Source organism: Periplaneta americana, chromosome 17 (assembly GCF_040183065.1).
Source record: "Periplaneta americana isolate PAMFEO1 chromosome 17, P.americana_PAMFEO1_priV1, whole genome shotgun sequence".
Taxonomy (NCBI): Eukaryota; Metazoa; Arthropoda; class Insecta; order Blattodea; family Blattidae; genus Periplaneta; species Periplaneta americana.
Genome location: NC_091133.1, coordinates 73,386,485 through 73,403,741, shown reverse-complemented (window position 1 = coordinate 73,403,741; position 17,257 = coordinate 73,386,485). Strand labels below are relative to the sequence as shown.

Below are 17,257 nucleotides of genomic sequence, written 5' to 3'. Positions count from 1 at the left end.
TTTTAATGTTAATTTTCACCATATGAGAAAGTATAAGAACTGACTGACAAATTTTATTTCCAGCACAAACAAGAAATTCAGTTGAATGATTAAAAAATGCATCACCAGTAGAACACAGATATTCGAAACTAATGTTGATTTGTGTAAGCTAAGCACTATCAGTGTACCTTACAATCATGTACCGGTAACAAATCTTTATTTCAGTGACATTTTAAATATGTCTTGTTAGAACTTTGTTTTGCTATGTTTTTCTGACACTTCACAAGAGAGATCATGTGACAGACAAATCATGTATTTTGTATATTTTTTTAGTCTTAACTGAGTGAATGATGATGATGTTGGGTATAAATTTAAATTTTGACATTATTATTATTATTATCATCATCATCATTATTATTAGGATATTTTAATAATTTAACAAACCTTCATTTTTCTCCATCTTATATTGTTTCACCTTAATAAATTGTGTATGGCATAGTGATGTAGGTTAATTTTCTATATTATGCATAAAATACAACACTATCAACTCTTTTTCTTCTTATTTTAGTTCAAGTCCAGAAGCCAAGAGAGACAAGAAGAAAAAGTCAAAGAAACACAAGAAAGACAGGTACTGTGTCCATTGATTGTTCTTTATTGCCTTTATTTTTCTGTGGTCGCGCTCATCAGTATTTTTTTACTAAAGAATAATTACTGTTCAAATTTTATGTATCTGAATTGGTACCGTAATTTAATTTTTTAAATTGAACTGCCATACAAATTTTTCTGTTTCAAACAGAACAATCGGGAGGGATTTTGAATGACAATGTAGGTAAGTTTTGAGGATTTAGATTCAAATTAAATTACAAGAAAATTCAGACAAGCCGTAATCTATGTATGGAGCAAAATAGGAACTTAATTTAAAAAGTATATACACTATTACTTTAAAGGGCATAATTTCATTCGTATGATTCGTGGTTCCATACCTATTTTCAGCATCCACTGTTGTCACTTGTAAGTACATCATAGAAATATTTCACTGTAATTTTAATATTCATTCTTCATAAGAATTTGATTGAAAGTGAATTTTCCAAATATAGGTTATTTATTAATCATCTGTATCAATGTAATGTTTCTCCTCTGAAATGTGAAGGTTAGTTATACATGTATCTGCCTTATCGTAGTTATTACCTGTATGTAGAGTGGTGAAATCAGAAAGCACTTTACTTGTATTTTTTAACTAATTTTCTCGATGTTTTATCTGCTGTATGAAGTATGAAGTTTCTAAATAACACATAAAAATAAAAGGAGAACCTTTGTTAATTCATCTCTCTGTCTTTCTGACAAGTCAGTCCTTAATGATGGGTTAATAAGGTAATAGTATACCCATAGTCCTTGATATGAATGTATTAAAAAAATTATATAATTTATTATCTTCCTTTTTCGCAACTTTTTTTATACTTTATTTTGATATAGTATCATTAAAAGTAAATCAGTTTACCTTTAATTACGGGCGTTAATAAGACAGTATTAAAGTATTATAGCAATGAAAAATCTTTGTGATTTTTTTTTTTGTCATTGCACTGCTAATCCAACAAATATGTCCAGTCACACTTTTGTGAAGCAGCGTGTTGTATATACTAGTTACTATCAATTCTCATGTTTATACCATTCCACCTTTTAAATTTAAATGTACGATATTTATGACAGCATGCTTGAAACATGTTTTTGAATGCTAGTACTACTGAGTAAATTCTTAAGGGAAATTTGATCTTAAATTCACGAAACAGTACCTTCGAACTTAAGACAGTGTCCTCAATTTACCAGTGGTAATAACGTTGTATAATTGAATTTACAACACCGAAACATTTATTAATAATAACAAATAATTATTATTACTTCCTAAATTTTAATAGAAAATTTGCTGGACGTGTTTGTAATTGTTGTCTAGATACAATTAAAGGGGTGTTCAGCGAGGGCAAAATAACCATAAAATATTAAATATTAAATATTAAGGATGTTCTGTTGGCAACAGCTGTAGTTTTGTAAAATTATATATGTAAGGGTAAATTATTTCCACTTTTGTTTGTTTATTATAATGTATTTGCTATATTGCAATTTTGGTATAGCTTAGTTCGAACTTTTGTATTACTAAAACTGTTCTGAATAGTTAAAACTTTTAATGAATACATTGCAAATATTCTGATCAAAGATACAGAACATATCATCTGTTTATTAGTCTACTCTTTGTATTGTAATAAGTAATAACGTAAAATCATTCACAAGTCTCCATTTTATTGTAGAGCTTCCATCTATATCCTTTTCCCCCTCTCTTCCCTCCATGCTGTCTGCTCATATACTGCTATGTGTGTGCGAGTGTGGGAGGGGGTTCCCCCCCTCCAGAATACTTTTTATATTTTCCTTGACTTTTATGGAAATTACTTAATGTTGAAACTGATTGTATCTACACTCTTTGTGTAAGGTTTCATTTTCTGACTTATCTCTTTTGATAATTTTTCCGTTATCTCCTTTCCAGTCACTTTTATGTTTAATTTAAATGTAATGCCATTCAGTTTTTATTTTTTCTGCCATAAATTCTGCTTTGCTAAAGTATTTTGGGACTTTCCTACTTCCTCTTTTTCTCTCTTTTGGAGATATGCACAATTTATATAGTTGTGGTCCATATGGTTAATAAGCAGCTAGAAACACAATTCATAATTTAAGTATACAATATTTCCAATATTGCATAATGTCCAAAGAATATAGATACTGATAGCCACTTTTTAGGATACCAGTTATTCATAACTTTGATGTCAGCTGAAATTTCCTCGTGCCATGTTGAATTTAGTAAATATATATATATTTAATTTGTCATAAACATATCTCGCATTTAAGATGACTGTGCTAGAATTGATATGATTGTTATGTGGGAATCCACTAATTGTTAATCGTACTTGTGAAGTTCGTCATAAGTAAGAATCACGCTGTTGCATATTAAAATTGTAATTATCTGTAATCCCTTGATTAGATTTCATTAAAGAGATAATTAGAAATAGTTACAGTGTATTTACTCGTAAATTTTAGGCAATTAGATGAGTTCAGTGTAACAAATTATGGGTTAGGCCTATGTATTGATACACATATATGTCTACTGAAAAATATTCTGCTGCCATCCGGATATCTGAATCTCATACAGAATAAGTATAATACAGAAAAGTGGTATTGAATTTCAAAACATAAGGAGTGACAATATGATACTATTACTTTAAACGTTTCCCATTAAATTATGTAATATTGGGTACATTAAATTATTTCGATTTGTCATTTAATTTACAAAATAAATTACAGTATCGTTTGAGTGTAAACCAGAAATATGTAATTTTACAAGGTTATGCTTTTTGCCCTCCAATGAACATCCCTATGCTATTCTATTTTTTTAATTATTATTATCATTTATTGAAATGGTTAGCTTTTAATGTGTATATGAACATCCTGTTTCATTAACTAAGAACTTGGTGGAAACTAAGTGACAAATTTCTTTGTAATATAAATAGAAAGAGGTACACGAAATATTTGAGTTTTATATTTATTTTTATGTTTGAAATGTATTTATATTAATGCACGTAAAATAGTTAACAGTTGCACCAAGGTCTTGTTGTTACCCAGAAGTTTTGACTTAACATTCAGTTTTATTTTTGCATATGTAATTAGTCACTTGCTTTCACTTTATTATACTTTTGTAATAATGAGAATAGTTTAAAAAAAAAAGGTTAAAATCTGTATTCTTTGAGTTACGTATTTTCTTTTATGTATTTGTTATTTAAGAAGTTTGAAGAACTTAATTGTTTAATCAGAGTAGGATTTATATTACATGTTTCATGTACGTATTTGATTTCATTTATTAAAAAAAAAGTTGTTATTTAACTGTAATGTTCCTGATCCCATGTGTTATTTAGATCGGAATCACCTAAACATTCAAAGAAGAAAGTTTCTGTAAAAGATAAAAAGAAAGATAAAGAACGTCACAAACGACGGAGATCATCATCATCGTCAGCAGATTCATCATCATCAGCTCTAAGTGACAGTTCTGATTCCAGCAGGTAAATATTTGTCTGTAAGTGTGGTGTATTAGATTTAGACCTTAGTGGCATTTGATACTAAGAGGACGTTATATTCATGTCGAAATACAGTAAGTATAAATTTAAACACGTTATTTGTTGTAAGAGCAGTACTTTTTAAAATGCTTTAAAAATGATATGCTAAGTTAAACAGTTAGCTTTCCATGATTGTATACTGTATAGGTGTTGGAAAAAATGAGATTATGATTTCTGTATATTGTAAAATTTATTGAAATTACTTGTATACTACTTTAAGTCTTTATGTGTAAAATATAAACATGTTCGTAGAAATGGATAAACAAATACTATGTCTTAAACTCTGAATATGTAGTGCATAATCATTCTATTAACGATTTAATTTAATATTAGCACTGAGCAAATTGGTGTGTGATGAGTGCACCTGACTTGTACAAGATGCCCAGTCGACCCCAAGGGCCAGCTGTTCCTGACATGGATTTTTCATGATCTTCCAAGTCGCTCATTTTAGACAAATGCCAGGATAGTATCCACTTCTTACCCAATCCCAAAACTCCTAATCATCACTTTCACATGTTATTAATAAGTAATAGTAGAGCCTATTCTTATAAAAAGAGGCATACATAACTCTAATGCAACAGTACATTATCAGTTCGAAAAACTAATTCATACAAATAAAACAATATATGGATATGTTTATGGATAGGCATATGTGAGTGAACTAGTAAATAAATACAATTATTTCAGTGCGAATGGTACGACAGTCGGTGGTTTATAATGTATTTTATAAGTTATTCTGTAGAACAAATTAGATAAAAAAGGCAATACAACAATGTTAATTAATAATATAATGTAGCTGAAATTGTTTAAAGTAGGTATACTCGTATATTATTTATTTTCAGGATTAAAGACTTATGTTTTATAGTTTAATGCATTTATTCAGCAGAATTTATTTAATTGACATGCAGTATTCTTCGAAAAACTTTTGAGATATAGGTCTCTGATTACACACCAGTAGCCTAAGTAATTGAAATGAAATGGTAAGATAAAGTAATAAACCCCTGTGTATAAGTTTATGCATATACTGGATGTAAAACGGGAATCATTAAGAAAAAGCAGTAAACATGTATGTGCTTGCATAAATATACCATAGTGTGTATAAATAAATAACCTGGATATGACAGCCACTACATAACAAAAAGATTAAAATAAAAACTATAAAGTAGAACCTAAGAATCGAACTCAGATCTGTAGAACTGGAAACCAATACTAAACCAACTAAGCTACAGATCACAGACAATGAGGTGCTCGAGGAACTAGTTAAGAAATGTAAAAGGATGAAATATACTGTCTGCTTAAAAGTATAATGGAAAAATTAATTACATTAAATTTCATGTTTATACAACAGCACAATAAGCGATATGTGGTTTGAAAAATAAACTCAAAATCTTTTTTGATGGTACTGGCATGTCATGATAATGCATTGCACACATGCATAATTGCATTGTTGCCAAGAAAGTATTTATGGCCATGTGGACTCAGCAGCAAATGGTTTTTAATTAGGGACGTATTTAATCCAATGAGAAGTTTTGTTTCATTCAGTTATAAGTAACAAAACATTACAATATTGTTACCATGTATTATAGTTAGTTTTTTTAAATAATGTTCTAACCTCCTGTCCACCCGCCCCCAGAACCAAATCCTGGCTGCGCCACTGAGTATTTGTAATTTATTTTGAAGAAATAGGTACCTTAGCTAAAACATATCTGAGCAGAAATTCTTAATCCAAGTACTTGTTATAAAGTTAACATTCAGTTAAAACTGTTGATATAATGTCACCTGTGTACAGAATAAATACGTATAATGTATTTGCATTGGTTTTTTGTAGTAGGTAAGAAGTATCTTTTGAAAATTGTTATTATTAATATTATTGGTGGTATTAATATTATAAAATGTGATGCCTTCGTCATATAATTTCTGTGTGATATTTTCTTTGTATGTAATTTCTGTACAGTAATCTCCCGATAATTCGCGTGCAGTTAATTTGCTTTGCCGTAATTCACAATGCTTTTTTTTGGGGGGGGGGGGAGAGTAGGAGAGGGTAAAGTAATGTTGTCATTTCCGTTTTTGTTCCATTTATGCTCTCTCCCTATCTTTTTCAGAAATTTGCGATCTAAAATCAGAAAGAAATGAACAGTTCTCCAAGGAAAAAAAAATGACATTTTTGTTGAATTAAAATGTCTTACGATATTTTGTAAAACTTGTGTTTCTTGTTTTAAAATTCTATCCCACTGCATTACTATATAATATTATAATGTTTCAAAATGTTTTGCACTGTTTCAGATTTTTCCTCGGTTTTAGAAGTGTATCTTAGTAATTAAACCTGTCAGAATAATTTTTATTGGAATTTGAATAATGATAAAACATTTTGCGGATAATTCGCGATTTTTGATATTTCGATATTTCGTGCATTAATTACCGCGAATTATTGGGATTCGATGTATCTCATATTTTGTAAGACAATTGTTTAGTACCAGTTTTTATATGTTTTACTATATTTTATTCTGTACTTTTGATGTAACCTACTTGGCGTTCCTATACTGTATTGTACAGTCTCTGAAATTAAATAGATGTAGGTATATTGTCAACTTGCTCTCATAAGAGGGGGTCAGAAGCAAAGGGGAATAAGTGCACTTAAGTTATTTGTGAAAAAATGTGGTTGAAAGTACTTAAGATTTTGTAAATTCCTTGAAATTTTTTATTTCAGTTTTATTGTGTGATGTGGTTAAAAGATGTATCCCTTTGCGACTAAAATTTTAAATGTATTAGCTTGCTCTGGATGCACATAACTCATGTTTCTAGAAATATCACTTGTACCCCTTTATTTCTGACCCCCTCATATGTCTTTGAGATACGAAGAAGTATTTTTTCAGATATCAAGATTATCTAATTGTATTTAGTGTAATTCAGCATTATTTTAATGAAGATTGTCTTTCCTAATATCTGTGACTATAAGAGGAAGAACTTTTAATCTACTCTATTCTTTTACTGCTTGAACACGTGATGATGATATTATTTTAATGAAGATATGATAACTATCATCTAGCTGCCTTAAAATACAAGAATGAGATAAAATAAATAAATCCGAGGCGCTGCAGCCCATGAAGGATGGCTGCTTGCCTCACATCCACCTCAGCAGAGCTGAATGATTATTCAACCAGAATGGGATATTGTGTGGTTAGCATGATGATAATCTTCCCAGCCTTTATAGCTGGCTTCCAGAACCGGATTTCACTATCTGAAACATGTGGATACACGCTAAAAATATCAAGTTAGTAAGAGTGTGAAGTCAGGAGGCTGGGTGGCCAATGTTAGCAACACAGCATAAGCATGTACATCAAGCCTTTGATATGTAACATTATTGAGTAAAAATGTCTCATTTCTTTCCAACAAGATTTAGGTACTTGAAAGCTTTGCCTATGAGTACTGAAATAGATGTGGATTAAATAATTTTCGTTCTTTTCAGCGCTTCTGCTTCCAGTGATGATAAACAACACCATAAGAAGAAGGACAAAAGTAAACAGCAAAAGGAGAGGGGAGAGAGTATCTCTAAAGACAAGAGATCTCATCAAGAGGTAAACTGGGAGGCAGAGCCCCCTAGAGTACTACAGCAGTGTATTTCATAAGTAGCGTACCTTTTACAGAAAACATATTTTCACCTGCAGAAAAAAAATTCCTGTTTATAATTACTCCCAATTTGGTATAATTCCTGCATGGAGTGTACTTTTTCTCTGTGTTTCCTATTGCTCTGCATATGAGATAGTTCTAAACATAGAGAGGGTTACGCATTGGAAACAATTTGAAGACCAGATTGATTTTTTAAACATAACTTACTCTCTCATGATTAAGATGTAATTTAGTTTTTTATGGAACCTAATAATATGTATCAACATCATTGCGATTGCCTGTTAGATCATTACTACAGAAAAGTTATTATACGGTGCTGTACTTGTGAAAAACATTGCTGAATATTTTACAATACAATCCCTAACCAAAGAATTGTTTCTGTACAGTACTTTAATTACGAATATTTTTAAAAATTCCAATGGCCTTCTTCAATCTAACCTGCTTAGAATTTTGACGTTAAATTTTGGCCCGTTAAATGCTCCTTGCTATTTGTATCCTTTTATTTCACCTTTGTTTCCTGTTGGTTTTCATCCAAATTGTGTTTCATGGAATTTTGCTATCATATATACGGACGTTTCCAAGGATGTTATCAAATAGTAAGTATAGTTATAGTAAATTAAAAATTTTCTTTAGAAACTGAAAGCTCATTGTTTTTGTGATGGCAATAATTCAGAATGTTCCGAAAGTCAATACCAGATATAACAATAGATTGTATATGAGATTTACTTTATTAGGTCAGTTTCCTTCTTTTGACATGGATAGTGATAAAGAAAAAAATTTAAACAATATAATTTACATATTTTTAAACAAAACTCTTATATACAACTTAGCTTAGAAGACCTGGTAGGGACTTGCAGGAACACTTTATCTATGAGCCACAAAATGATTGTATTATACATATATACAGAGTTGTTAGATTATATTGACTTAATTTCAATAAATCATATAAGGAGATAGTACAGTTTTAATTGCATAATATATAGTATTTAGTGTAAACTCCATGTAGTGCAAATATTCAGTGAAGGTTATTTGTTAGAATTGTTTTTGTCCATCCAGTTATTTTTCAGTATCAAAGGTAATCTCTGAAATAATCTTTTGAATTTTCCATTTCATTCATTTTTAAGATAGGGATTTTGTTGTTTCGTTTTTTCATCTCTGAATCCTAACATCATGTTACTGCTTGAAAGTGGTGCAACTTCTCCTGTACCCCTATCCCCTTAAGCATTGTTCAACTGTTTGCATGAACTCTTACAACCAAAACAAAAAGTGTATAATTATAAATGTAGAATGCCACTTTGGGTGTGCTAAACAGAGTATCTTGAAGGGCTTAATCCTTGTGAATAATACAAAGAAGAGACAAATTTAGAGCGATAAAAATTGTTCTTGTTTATAACACCACGCACCATATCATAGGATCCCATGTCAGTGAGTAAGTATTCGTTATAAAGAGTATTGCAGTTCTGGTGGCGGTGGTTTCGTTATACAATATTATTTATAACCAATGTAAAATTGCACACGTACCTCTCATGTTTATTTTTATAAAACATACAAAAATGCTGCTTCAGGCACAAGGCTAATATCAAAATTTAACTAATGTGCTAACATTTGTATTTAGGTAAATTTTGAGAATCATACGAAGAGATTATATTATAAAATTTAGGACTGTTATGGACCTATGTTATTGATGAAAATAAGTAACAGGAAGAAGATTATACAGCATCGAAAGGAATGGAAGAAAGTTCTTGAGAAGTCCAAAACTCTTGAGTTGTAGTGCATATTGAAGAAGAAGAAGATGGGCCTATGTGTGTTGCAATGAGAGAAAATATCACAAAAGCCATTTATCTTGGATAATAGGAATTGTAGTAGAATTTTATGCCAAAAAATTGTAGTTTTCACATAATCTATTATAAAGAACGTTGGATTTAATATTATGAATAAATGCAACAAAAACAGACAACAGAGCAGATAGCAGTGCTGCCAACCCATTAATAACAAGACATTGTTGGAACATAGTGCCATTGTCTTGTTGGATTGGCAGTGCTGTTGTCTGTTTTTCTTGCATTTATTCACATTATTAAATCTGGCGTTCTTGTTGAGACACCCTTTACTTCAAGTAGTATGATGCTTACATTAAATTCTCTTGACTAATTGACTTTATAGACATGAAACTGTGGTCCAGTTACAGTAACTTATATTCAGTCAGCATTTTTGGGTGTCATATATACTACACATGCATGTTTTTATTGTACGTGTAATTTGTGTTATTTAGCTTTCTTCTTGTCAATCTTGCTTTCCTTTAACTCGTATAGTTTTAATTTAATTTTTTAGTATGTTAATTTGAAGCCTTCCATGTGTGTTATTTGTACAATTCTTCTGTTTGTCTCATTGTGTTGGTGTTTCCCAGACGCGGTGTTCAAATCTTTCAGTAGAAAAGCAGCACTGAAACCATAAAAAAAGTAAAAACATTAAGGAGATTCTAGTGATACATAATCATTTTGTGTTATACAGTATCCTATATGTTGTTACAGATTTAATGCAGTTCACATTGCTATTAGAAAATAAAAACTTTACAAGTTCAAAGTAAACATAAATAATAATTTAAACTGTAAAGGGCTAATGAATAATTATCTGAAATGTATGTAGGGCATTTGACATTTGTTGGTTTTTCTGTCTATATTTCTCAAAATGCTTATTTAATAAAAGTATTTCTAAAATCATAGCAATACAAAATTAATTACTGATCTTAGGAGACAATTTGAATATATACATAATTTGTATTGTTACAAAAATGATATTACTAGTATCTTCTTCAATGTATTGCATTCATTATGTTCAAAGATATAGTATGTGTTAAAATGGGACAATTACACTTCCAACACATGGCTTAAATGTTGCCTACAAATATTATTGTAAAAGTTGCAAATTAACAGTACTAAGAAATATTTATTACTTGCTGACATTTTGAATAATTTACTAGGAAAAAACATGTGCCCAGGTACAAAGAATTGCTTATATCTTTGATACCTGTTTTGTACCACTTTGCTAGTTGGATACAAATTGAAAATATATATGTTCTTTATGAAGTCCATTAACAGCATAAAAACTCATAAGAAGGAAAAGAGATCCAGTTATCTTCCCTTTGTACCTCCTCCTTTTATCCACGCAGGAACTAATTTTCCATACTGTCCAAATTAATGATAGTTAAATAAATAATCTTATGTGTTATTAATTAAGGAATGATCTTGCGTTAGTACTCCAAGATTTGTAAATGTTGAAGTGAACAAACGTTATTAATAATGCAGGTAAATTCTTATAAACGTAAATACATAAATACTATTAATATTCATTTTTGTGAATAGTTTGTCTATATTTCATTGTAAAATTTTACGTAGCAGTAACTAATAATATTGTAAATGACCTAAACTTGTATATGTTTATTGTATTAAATTTCAATTATGCTACAAAAATTTCTTGCAGTTACATTTCGTGCTATAGTATTATGTATTTCTTAATTGTTGGAACCGAATATTACTTGATATGTGAATGTATATTTTTGCTTAATATACAGATATCTTTCAATTAAGATTTTTACATAAGAACTTACTTATAAGAACAACTTTTTAGTGTTAAAATGAAAACTAAGTGGTAAATTTAAATTACCTTTGTTGACTAAGAGTCGACGGCAGTTCGGAAGGTGGTTGTCTGCTAGCGTTTGCGTCGAGAGAGACAGATAGAGAGAGCAAGGCAGCGTACAACATTGCCACATCGTACTTCACGAGCACGTGCAATACAAATAGCGCAGGAGAGAATTGAAATCATCAAAAGACAATAATGACCTTAGCCGTTGATTACTGTAAGCATGACACCAAACAAACCCGCTTTCCTTCACTAACAATATTCTTTGCACAGTTCTCAATCCCACACCACATGCTTCTGCAGTCGTTTCTTGCATGTTGGCAACATTGCTGCCAACATCAAGATGGCCGGCAGCGTTCTGCTCGTTAACGTTTTAAAATAATTATACACCTTAACCCATTAATGCTCAGATAAAAAAAGGTTTTCATAATCATATAATTTTATAATATTATAATTGTTACATCTTACTGAGTACAAATACACGAAAATTACAATTTTGTCTCTTCCGGTATAGTAGATATGACCTGTATGATATAACATACGCTGGGCAGTTACAGTATCATTTTCATACAAATATTTAATAGGCCCCTACAATGTAAGAAAGGAATTTTGAACTAATATTTGAACAATATATCCATGTCTAATCACTTTAATTATTATTTTAGATACTTCAACAACATTTTTTTTCGGTTTTCTTCATTTTATATATTTTAGAAAACAAGTATCAGGATAAAGATCAACATTACATTTGACGCAACAAAATTTAGCACATATCCCACGGTAAGCACATCTGCGCCGAGTGCTTTACCAGACAAGTAGGTGATCAAGTCTATAAAACGTATTTCATTGAGAACTTGGTTTCTCCCTTTAGGTGTTACACTCTTAGAAATGCTTATTAGTGGTGTTGCAAGCAATGACTTTACAATTTGTCTTGTGAATTCCAGCAAAGATATTGCCTTCTGATATTATCTGTACAGCATCCACAAGTTGACTATTGATCCGTTGATATAAAAGTCTGATAAGTGGCCAGTACCATTTCTTGGACCATAGTCGAAGTCGATAGAGTCCTCTCAATTTGTCAAACATGTCCACACCACCCATACGCGCATTATACATTTTTATAACTTTCGGTTATTGAACAATGATTTTTCTCTTATCCTTAGTTCTCCACCGTGAGCATGAGCCTAAAGAAACTACATCTAGTGTTGCTGCATTTGTTGCTATAGTGACCTGAGGATTGTCATTCCATCGTCAGATTACTAGATGTGTCTTTGATGGCATGGCAAGTACCTCTAACGGATTTTTTTCAGATCCTTTGGAGGTGCCTTTTCAATTCTATCAGCTGTTATAATTCCAAAGCACGTGATATTTTCTGCTGAAAATTTTTACAATAACCCAAAGGAAGCGAAATAATTGTCTATAAACAGTTTACTGTCGTCAGGTAGCAATCCAACACAAAGCATCTATGTAATAGCATTTCCTAGAGTCATCCCTGGTGCTCGTTCGACTCTCCCTGTGTACGGTTTTAACTTTATAAGATACCCTGCAGGCGTCATCAAGCACGAAGGCTTATACCCAGATCTGATTGTTTTTCATCGTATGAATTACTTGATACTATGATGACAAAAATATGGTTCCATTCCTTCGTCAACTGAATATGAATTTGGAACAATGTCAACCATGTTCTGGAAAATTTCATTTAGACGATTGAAGAGGGGCCTAAGTTTGTATATTTTATCATTCTTGTCAATTGTGTTATTGTGACTGGAATGAAGAAATGATGAATTGTTTCAAATTTGTTTCTGGTGATACAGTTTGCAACTAGAATGTTATGGCTATCAGGACGAATCTCCCAGTACATTCTTCGCGAAGGCAATTAGAGATATCCAGACAAAAGCAAAATGTCAAGGTATTGATACATGTCTTCCATAGATCCTATGATATATGGATAATCTTTCATTACAGCATATTTTACAGTTTCTCGAATTGTGTGAGTAATAAACAACAGTAAGCTAATGCCATCACTGTCTCGAGTACCTACTCACTCACCCTGTGCAGAAGGGATAATACGTCAGTATTACGTAGTATACCCCTTTCACCTCTTTGCAGGGGTTGGAGTTAAAACTTCACTTTTGAACACCTCTGCTCTAGGCTTATAGTTTGTAGGTTTTTTGCCGTCCATTTCACACATGCTCCAAGGAGAATTTATCTAACACAATATACAGAAAATGATATCGTTACTGCTTAGCGTATGATATATCATACCATATGCAGAAACTGAAATTGCTATGCTTCTATACAAAGATACATGTACACCAGATGGCCTGAATTACTCACGAATACCTAACAAGTAATATTAGCAATAGTTTCATAATTCATGATATAATTTATATTGAAAATAAGTATCTTTATTCCAATCAAAGTTTTCTTTTCTTTAAGATCCATACTCGAAACCTCATACCGACAAGAGAAACGATCACAGAGCATTCAACAATGCCTGAATCTTGAACCACATCCATGTACTGCCTATATGAAAAAAATTGTTAACTTGAAGTCAAAGGGAAAGGAACGAAAAAATATTTCTCACCCCGTATTTTTAATCATACGCTGGGCATTAATGGGTTAAACACTATTTTCCGCGCCTGCTTGTGTAATACTTGTGTTTTTACAGTCTCTTCTTTCATTTATTTACCTTACATACACACAGTAAATGTTAGTTTTACTTATTCAATGTATTGAAACACTCGCAAGTGAACAAACGAACTCGGGAAGTGCTTGGTATAGACTGATTCTGATTGGTTCTACTGTACAAGCTTGTGACGTCACATACCAGAAATGCTACGGTGCATATAGAAGCTAACCGTCTTCCGAAATGCCGTCTAGTCTAGTCATTTTCAAGTTTAATCTAGTCAACCAAGGTAATTAGCACTTTTCATTTTAACACTAGAAAGTAGTTATTATAACTAAATTCTTAAGTGATACAAAGTGTTAAATATTTGAATCATGATGAATAAGATTTATAACTTTCTCGTTATAAAGAGAATAGAGTCTGTGAGTCTGCAAAAAAACAGTCAATTTCGAGTTTTTTACGGAAATACACTTTTCAGCATCTCTGATAACTAAAAAATGGATTTGAGCATGTCGTCTGTCTATCCATCTGTTTGTCTACAGCGACTTTTCCTTTGTTCATATGCACTGTCACTATGAGACAATATATTCAAGAATGATGCATATGAAATATAATAATTTTAGTTCAGAATTTATGGTATTTTATTTTAAAGCAGAAACACAGAAAGTTGATTTATTCAAAATCAGTTCTAACAGTTTTTTATTATAGTGAAACCTCAGTGAAGTACTGTTTAAGGAACCACGTAGTAATCATGTATTAAAAAAAGGAGCCACATATTAGTGGGAGTGACTTATTTTAGGATTATTTCTCACAAGGTAGTAAAATATAAACATTTATCTAAAGAATGTAAACATAAAATACAATATATTGTAGTAATACAATTTTTATCCATGGTCATGCTTGGCTTTTGTAGTCGCATGGTAAAATCTTAACATTCTTGAAACAGTGTGGTTTATGGGCTTTGCCTATTTTCAACAACAATTGCAATTTCTCGGAACCATCTAAATTTGCAGCAATGAGTAATATTTTCACTGGATTGCAAAACAGGCAAACCAGATGACCAGACACTCCATACAGAGCCTTGCAGGTATATGGCAGCCGAATTCCATTCTATTGTATTGACCAAACACAATATCCAACATGCCCTTGACATGCAGGACTGCAATTATTGAAAATTTCAGGCGGATTTTCTCAATATTCTTAGAAATATGATATTTTAAGAACTTTCAGACAGTGAAAAAGTGCATCTTAAATGGGATGGCGAGCATATTAAGCGGTGAATTTCACATGAATTTATATAGGGACTGTCTATGCACTATCACCTTTACTTTTTAACTCTCTTTGCTCTAGAATATGCTATTAAGAAAGTCCAGGATAACAGAGGGTTTGGAATTGAACGGGTTACATTAGCTGCTTGTCTATGTGGATGATGTGAATATGTTAGGAGAAAATCCACAAACTATTAGGGAAAACACGGGAATTTTACTTGAACCAAGTAAACAGATAGGTTTGGAAGTAAATCCCGAAAAGACAAAGTACTGTAATAGGATTATGATTTACAGTCATTCGCAGTCAATATACACTGTGTCCCAAAAGTCGTGGTGGGATTTCAGAGGACTATATTTTTTTAATGAATATAGGTAAAAATGTACCTAATATTGGTGCCAGATGAAAATAAAACTCTCAAAGTTTTTCATCTGTAAATTTAAGGCACTGGAGGAAACAAAAAATGGTAACAATCGAACAAGTGCAATAATTTTCATTGTTACAATTTAATTATACAAGATGGATGTCCAAAGAAAAGTGCAATGTGTTTGTGCTGGCAAAATTTGAATCTTTGACTTGTGTACGACGTGAAGTTCATGATAACGATTTTTCTATAGGTGTGAATTTTGTCTTTCCAATGAAACAAAATTAATGAGTAAACATGGAGCTGATGAATTATTAGCAGTTTACAGACTTTCATGATACAATATAATTTGGAATTCTCTGTTGTTTAGTAGTAAGGTTGGTACTGCAATTGCATTTTGGATGTGCTATGCTTCAAATGCCAGAACCGAGTAACTTTGAAGAACTGGGTCCATTTTCGTATGAACACTAGAAATAATCTCAGGCATATGAGTTTAATTAATGACATGAACTTGAAGCTATAAAATTTTTTAATTATTTACCATATAAACAGTAAAGAATTGGCTTTGCTTTTATAAGTTTATAACTCATTTACTGTACTGTAGATATTCACTCATTCATTGTTCTCTGCCTATAGTTTCACCATCATTCTCCAATCTTCCTTATTTTCTGCCTTCCTCTTAATCTCTGCACATGGTCCATATATATCTTAATGTTTATTAGCTGTAGATATATTCATTAAAAATCTTGTTAGGTTTGTGGACATACAATGTTAATGATATCAGTGAGGATATAATCACATTGTGTTGGATATTAGCAAAACAATTGTCCCATTTTCTGAATGTTATTTACTTCTGATAAAAAAATGATTCATTGTAATCATATTTATTTCAAGCAGTAAATTTGTGTTGTTAATGAAATTTAGTGACTGGCTCCTTAATTGTTTTTTGTTGTCTCTGTTGTACCTTTAGAAAAAACGAGCAGGAAGTGGATCCAAGAAAAAGCAAGATACTTCACATGAAAGTTCGTCTGATAGGTAAGTGTTCTAAAATGAAAATTATGTTGAGTAATCAACATGTTTAATATAGGCATAAAATTATTACAGAGAAACAGAAGAAATTACTGTCATGGTTTCTTACTTCACTATTAAGTTTTAACAGATTACTACTACTATTACTACTACTACTACTACTACTACTACTACTACTACTACTACTACTACTACTACTACTACTACTACTACTACTACCATCATCATCATCATTATTATTATCATCATTATTATCGTCATCATTATTATTATTATTATTATTATTATTATTATTATTATTATTATTATTATTATTCGAAGCAGATGAAAAATCGTCTTCTACTGCTTAGTAAAATATAGCAGATAAATTTGAAGTGCACTCTCAGTTTACAGCATTCAGAGTATTTGAGAGGACATGAAATGGATCTACCTTTTATTCTTTCAGATGTTTAATATTTACAGTGTTATTATTTTTTTTTTTTTTTTTTTGCATTTAACTTTTCTTTTTCCTCCCTGTACATATACTGTAATGGACTTGTAATGCTCATATTTCATTTAATTATATCAATGCAGCTT

At 31.1% G+C, this 17,257-nt stretch overlaps 1 protein-coding gene across 1 annotated transcript in view; it reads left to right on the top strand.

Moving 5' to 3' along the window:
- The window catches only part of LOC138692749 (serine/arginine repetitive matrix protein 2-like), a 138,760-nt gene that overhangs the window by 96,260 nt on the left and 25,243 nt on the right, over window positions 1-17,257 (top strand). The window contains exons 7-11 of the mRNA XM_069815942.1: window positions 494-607; window positions 3,933-4,076; window positions 7,597-7,732; window positions 8,204-8,353; window positions 16,623-16,687. Coding sequence (XP_069672043.1) covers window positions 494-607; window positions 3,933-4,076; window positions 7,597-7,732; window positions 8,204-8,353; window positions 16,623-16,687 — 609 coding nt within the window. The remainder of the gene's footprint in view (window positions 1-493; window positions 608-3,932; window positions 4,077-7,596; window positions 7,733-8,203; window positions 8,354-16,622; window positions 16,688-17,257) is intronic.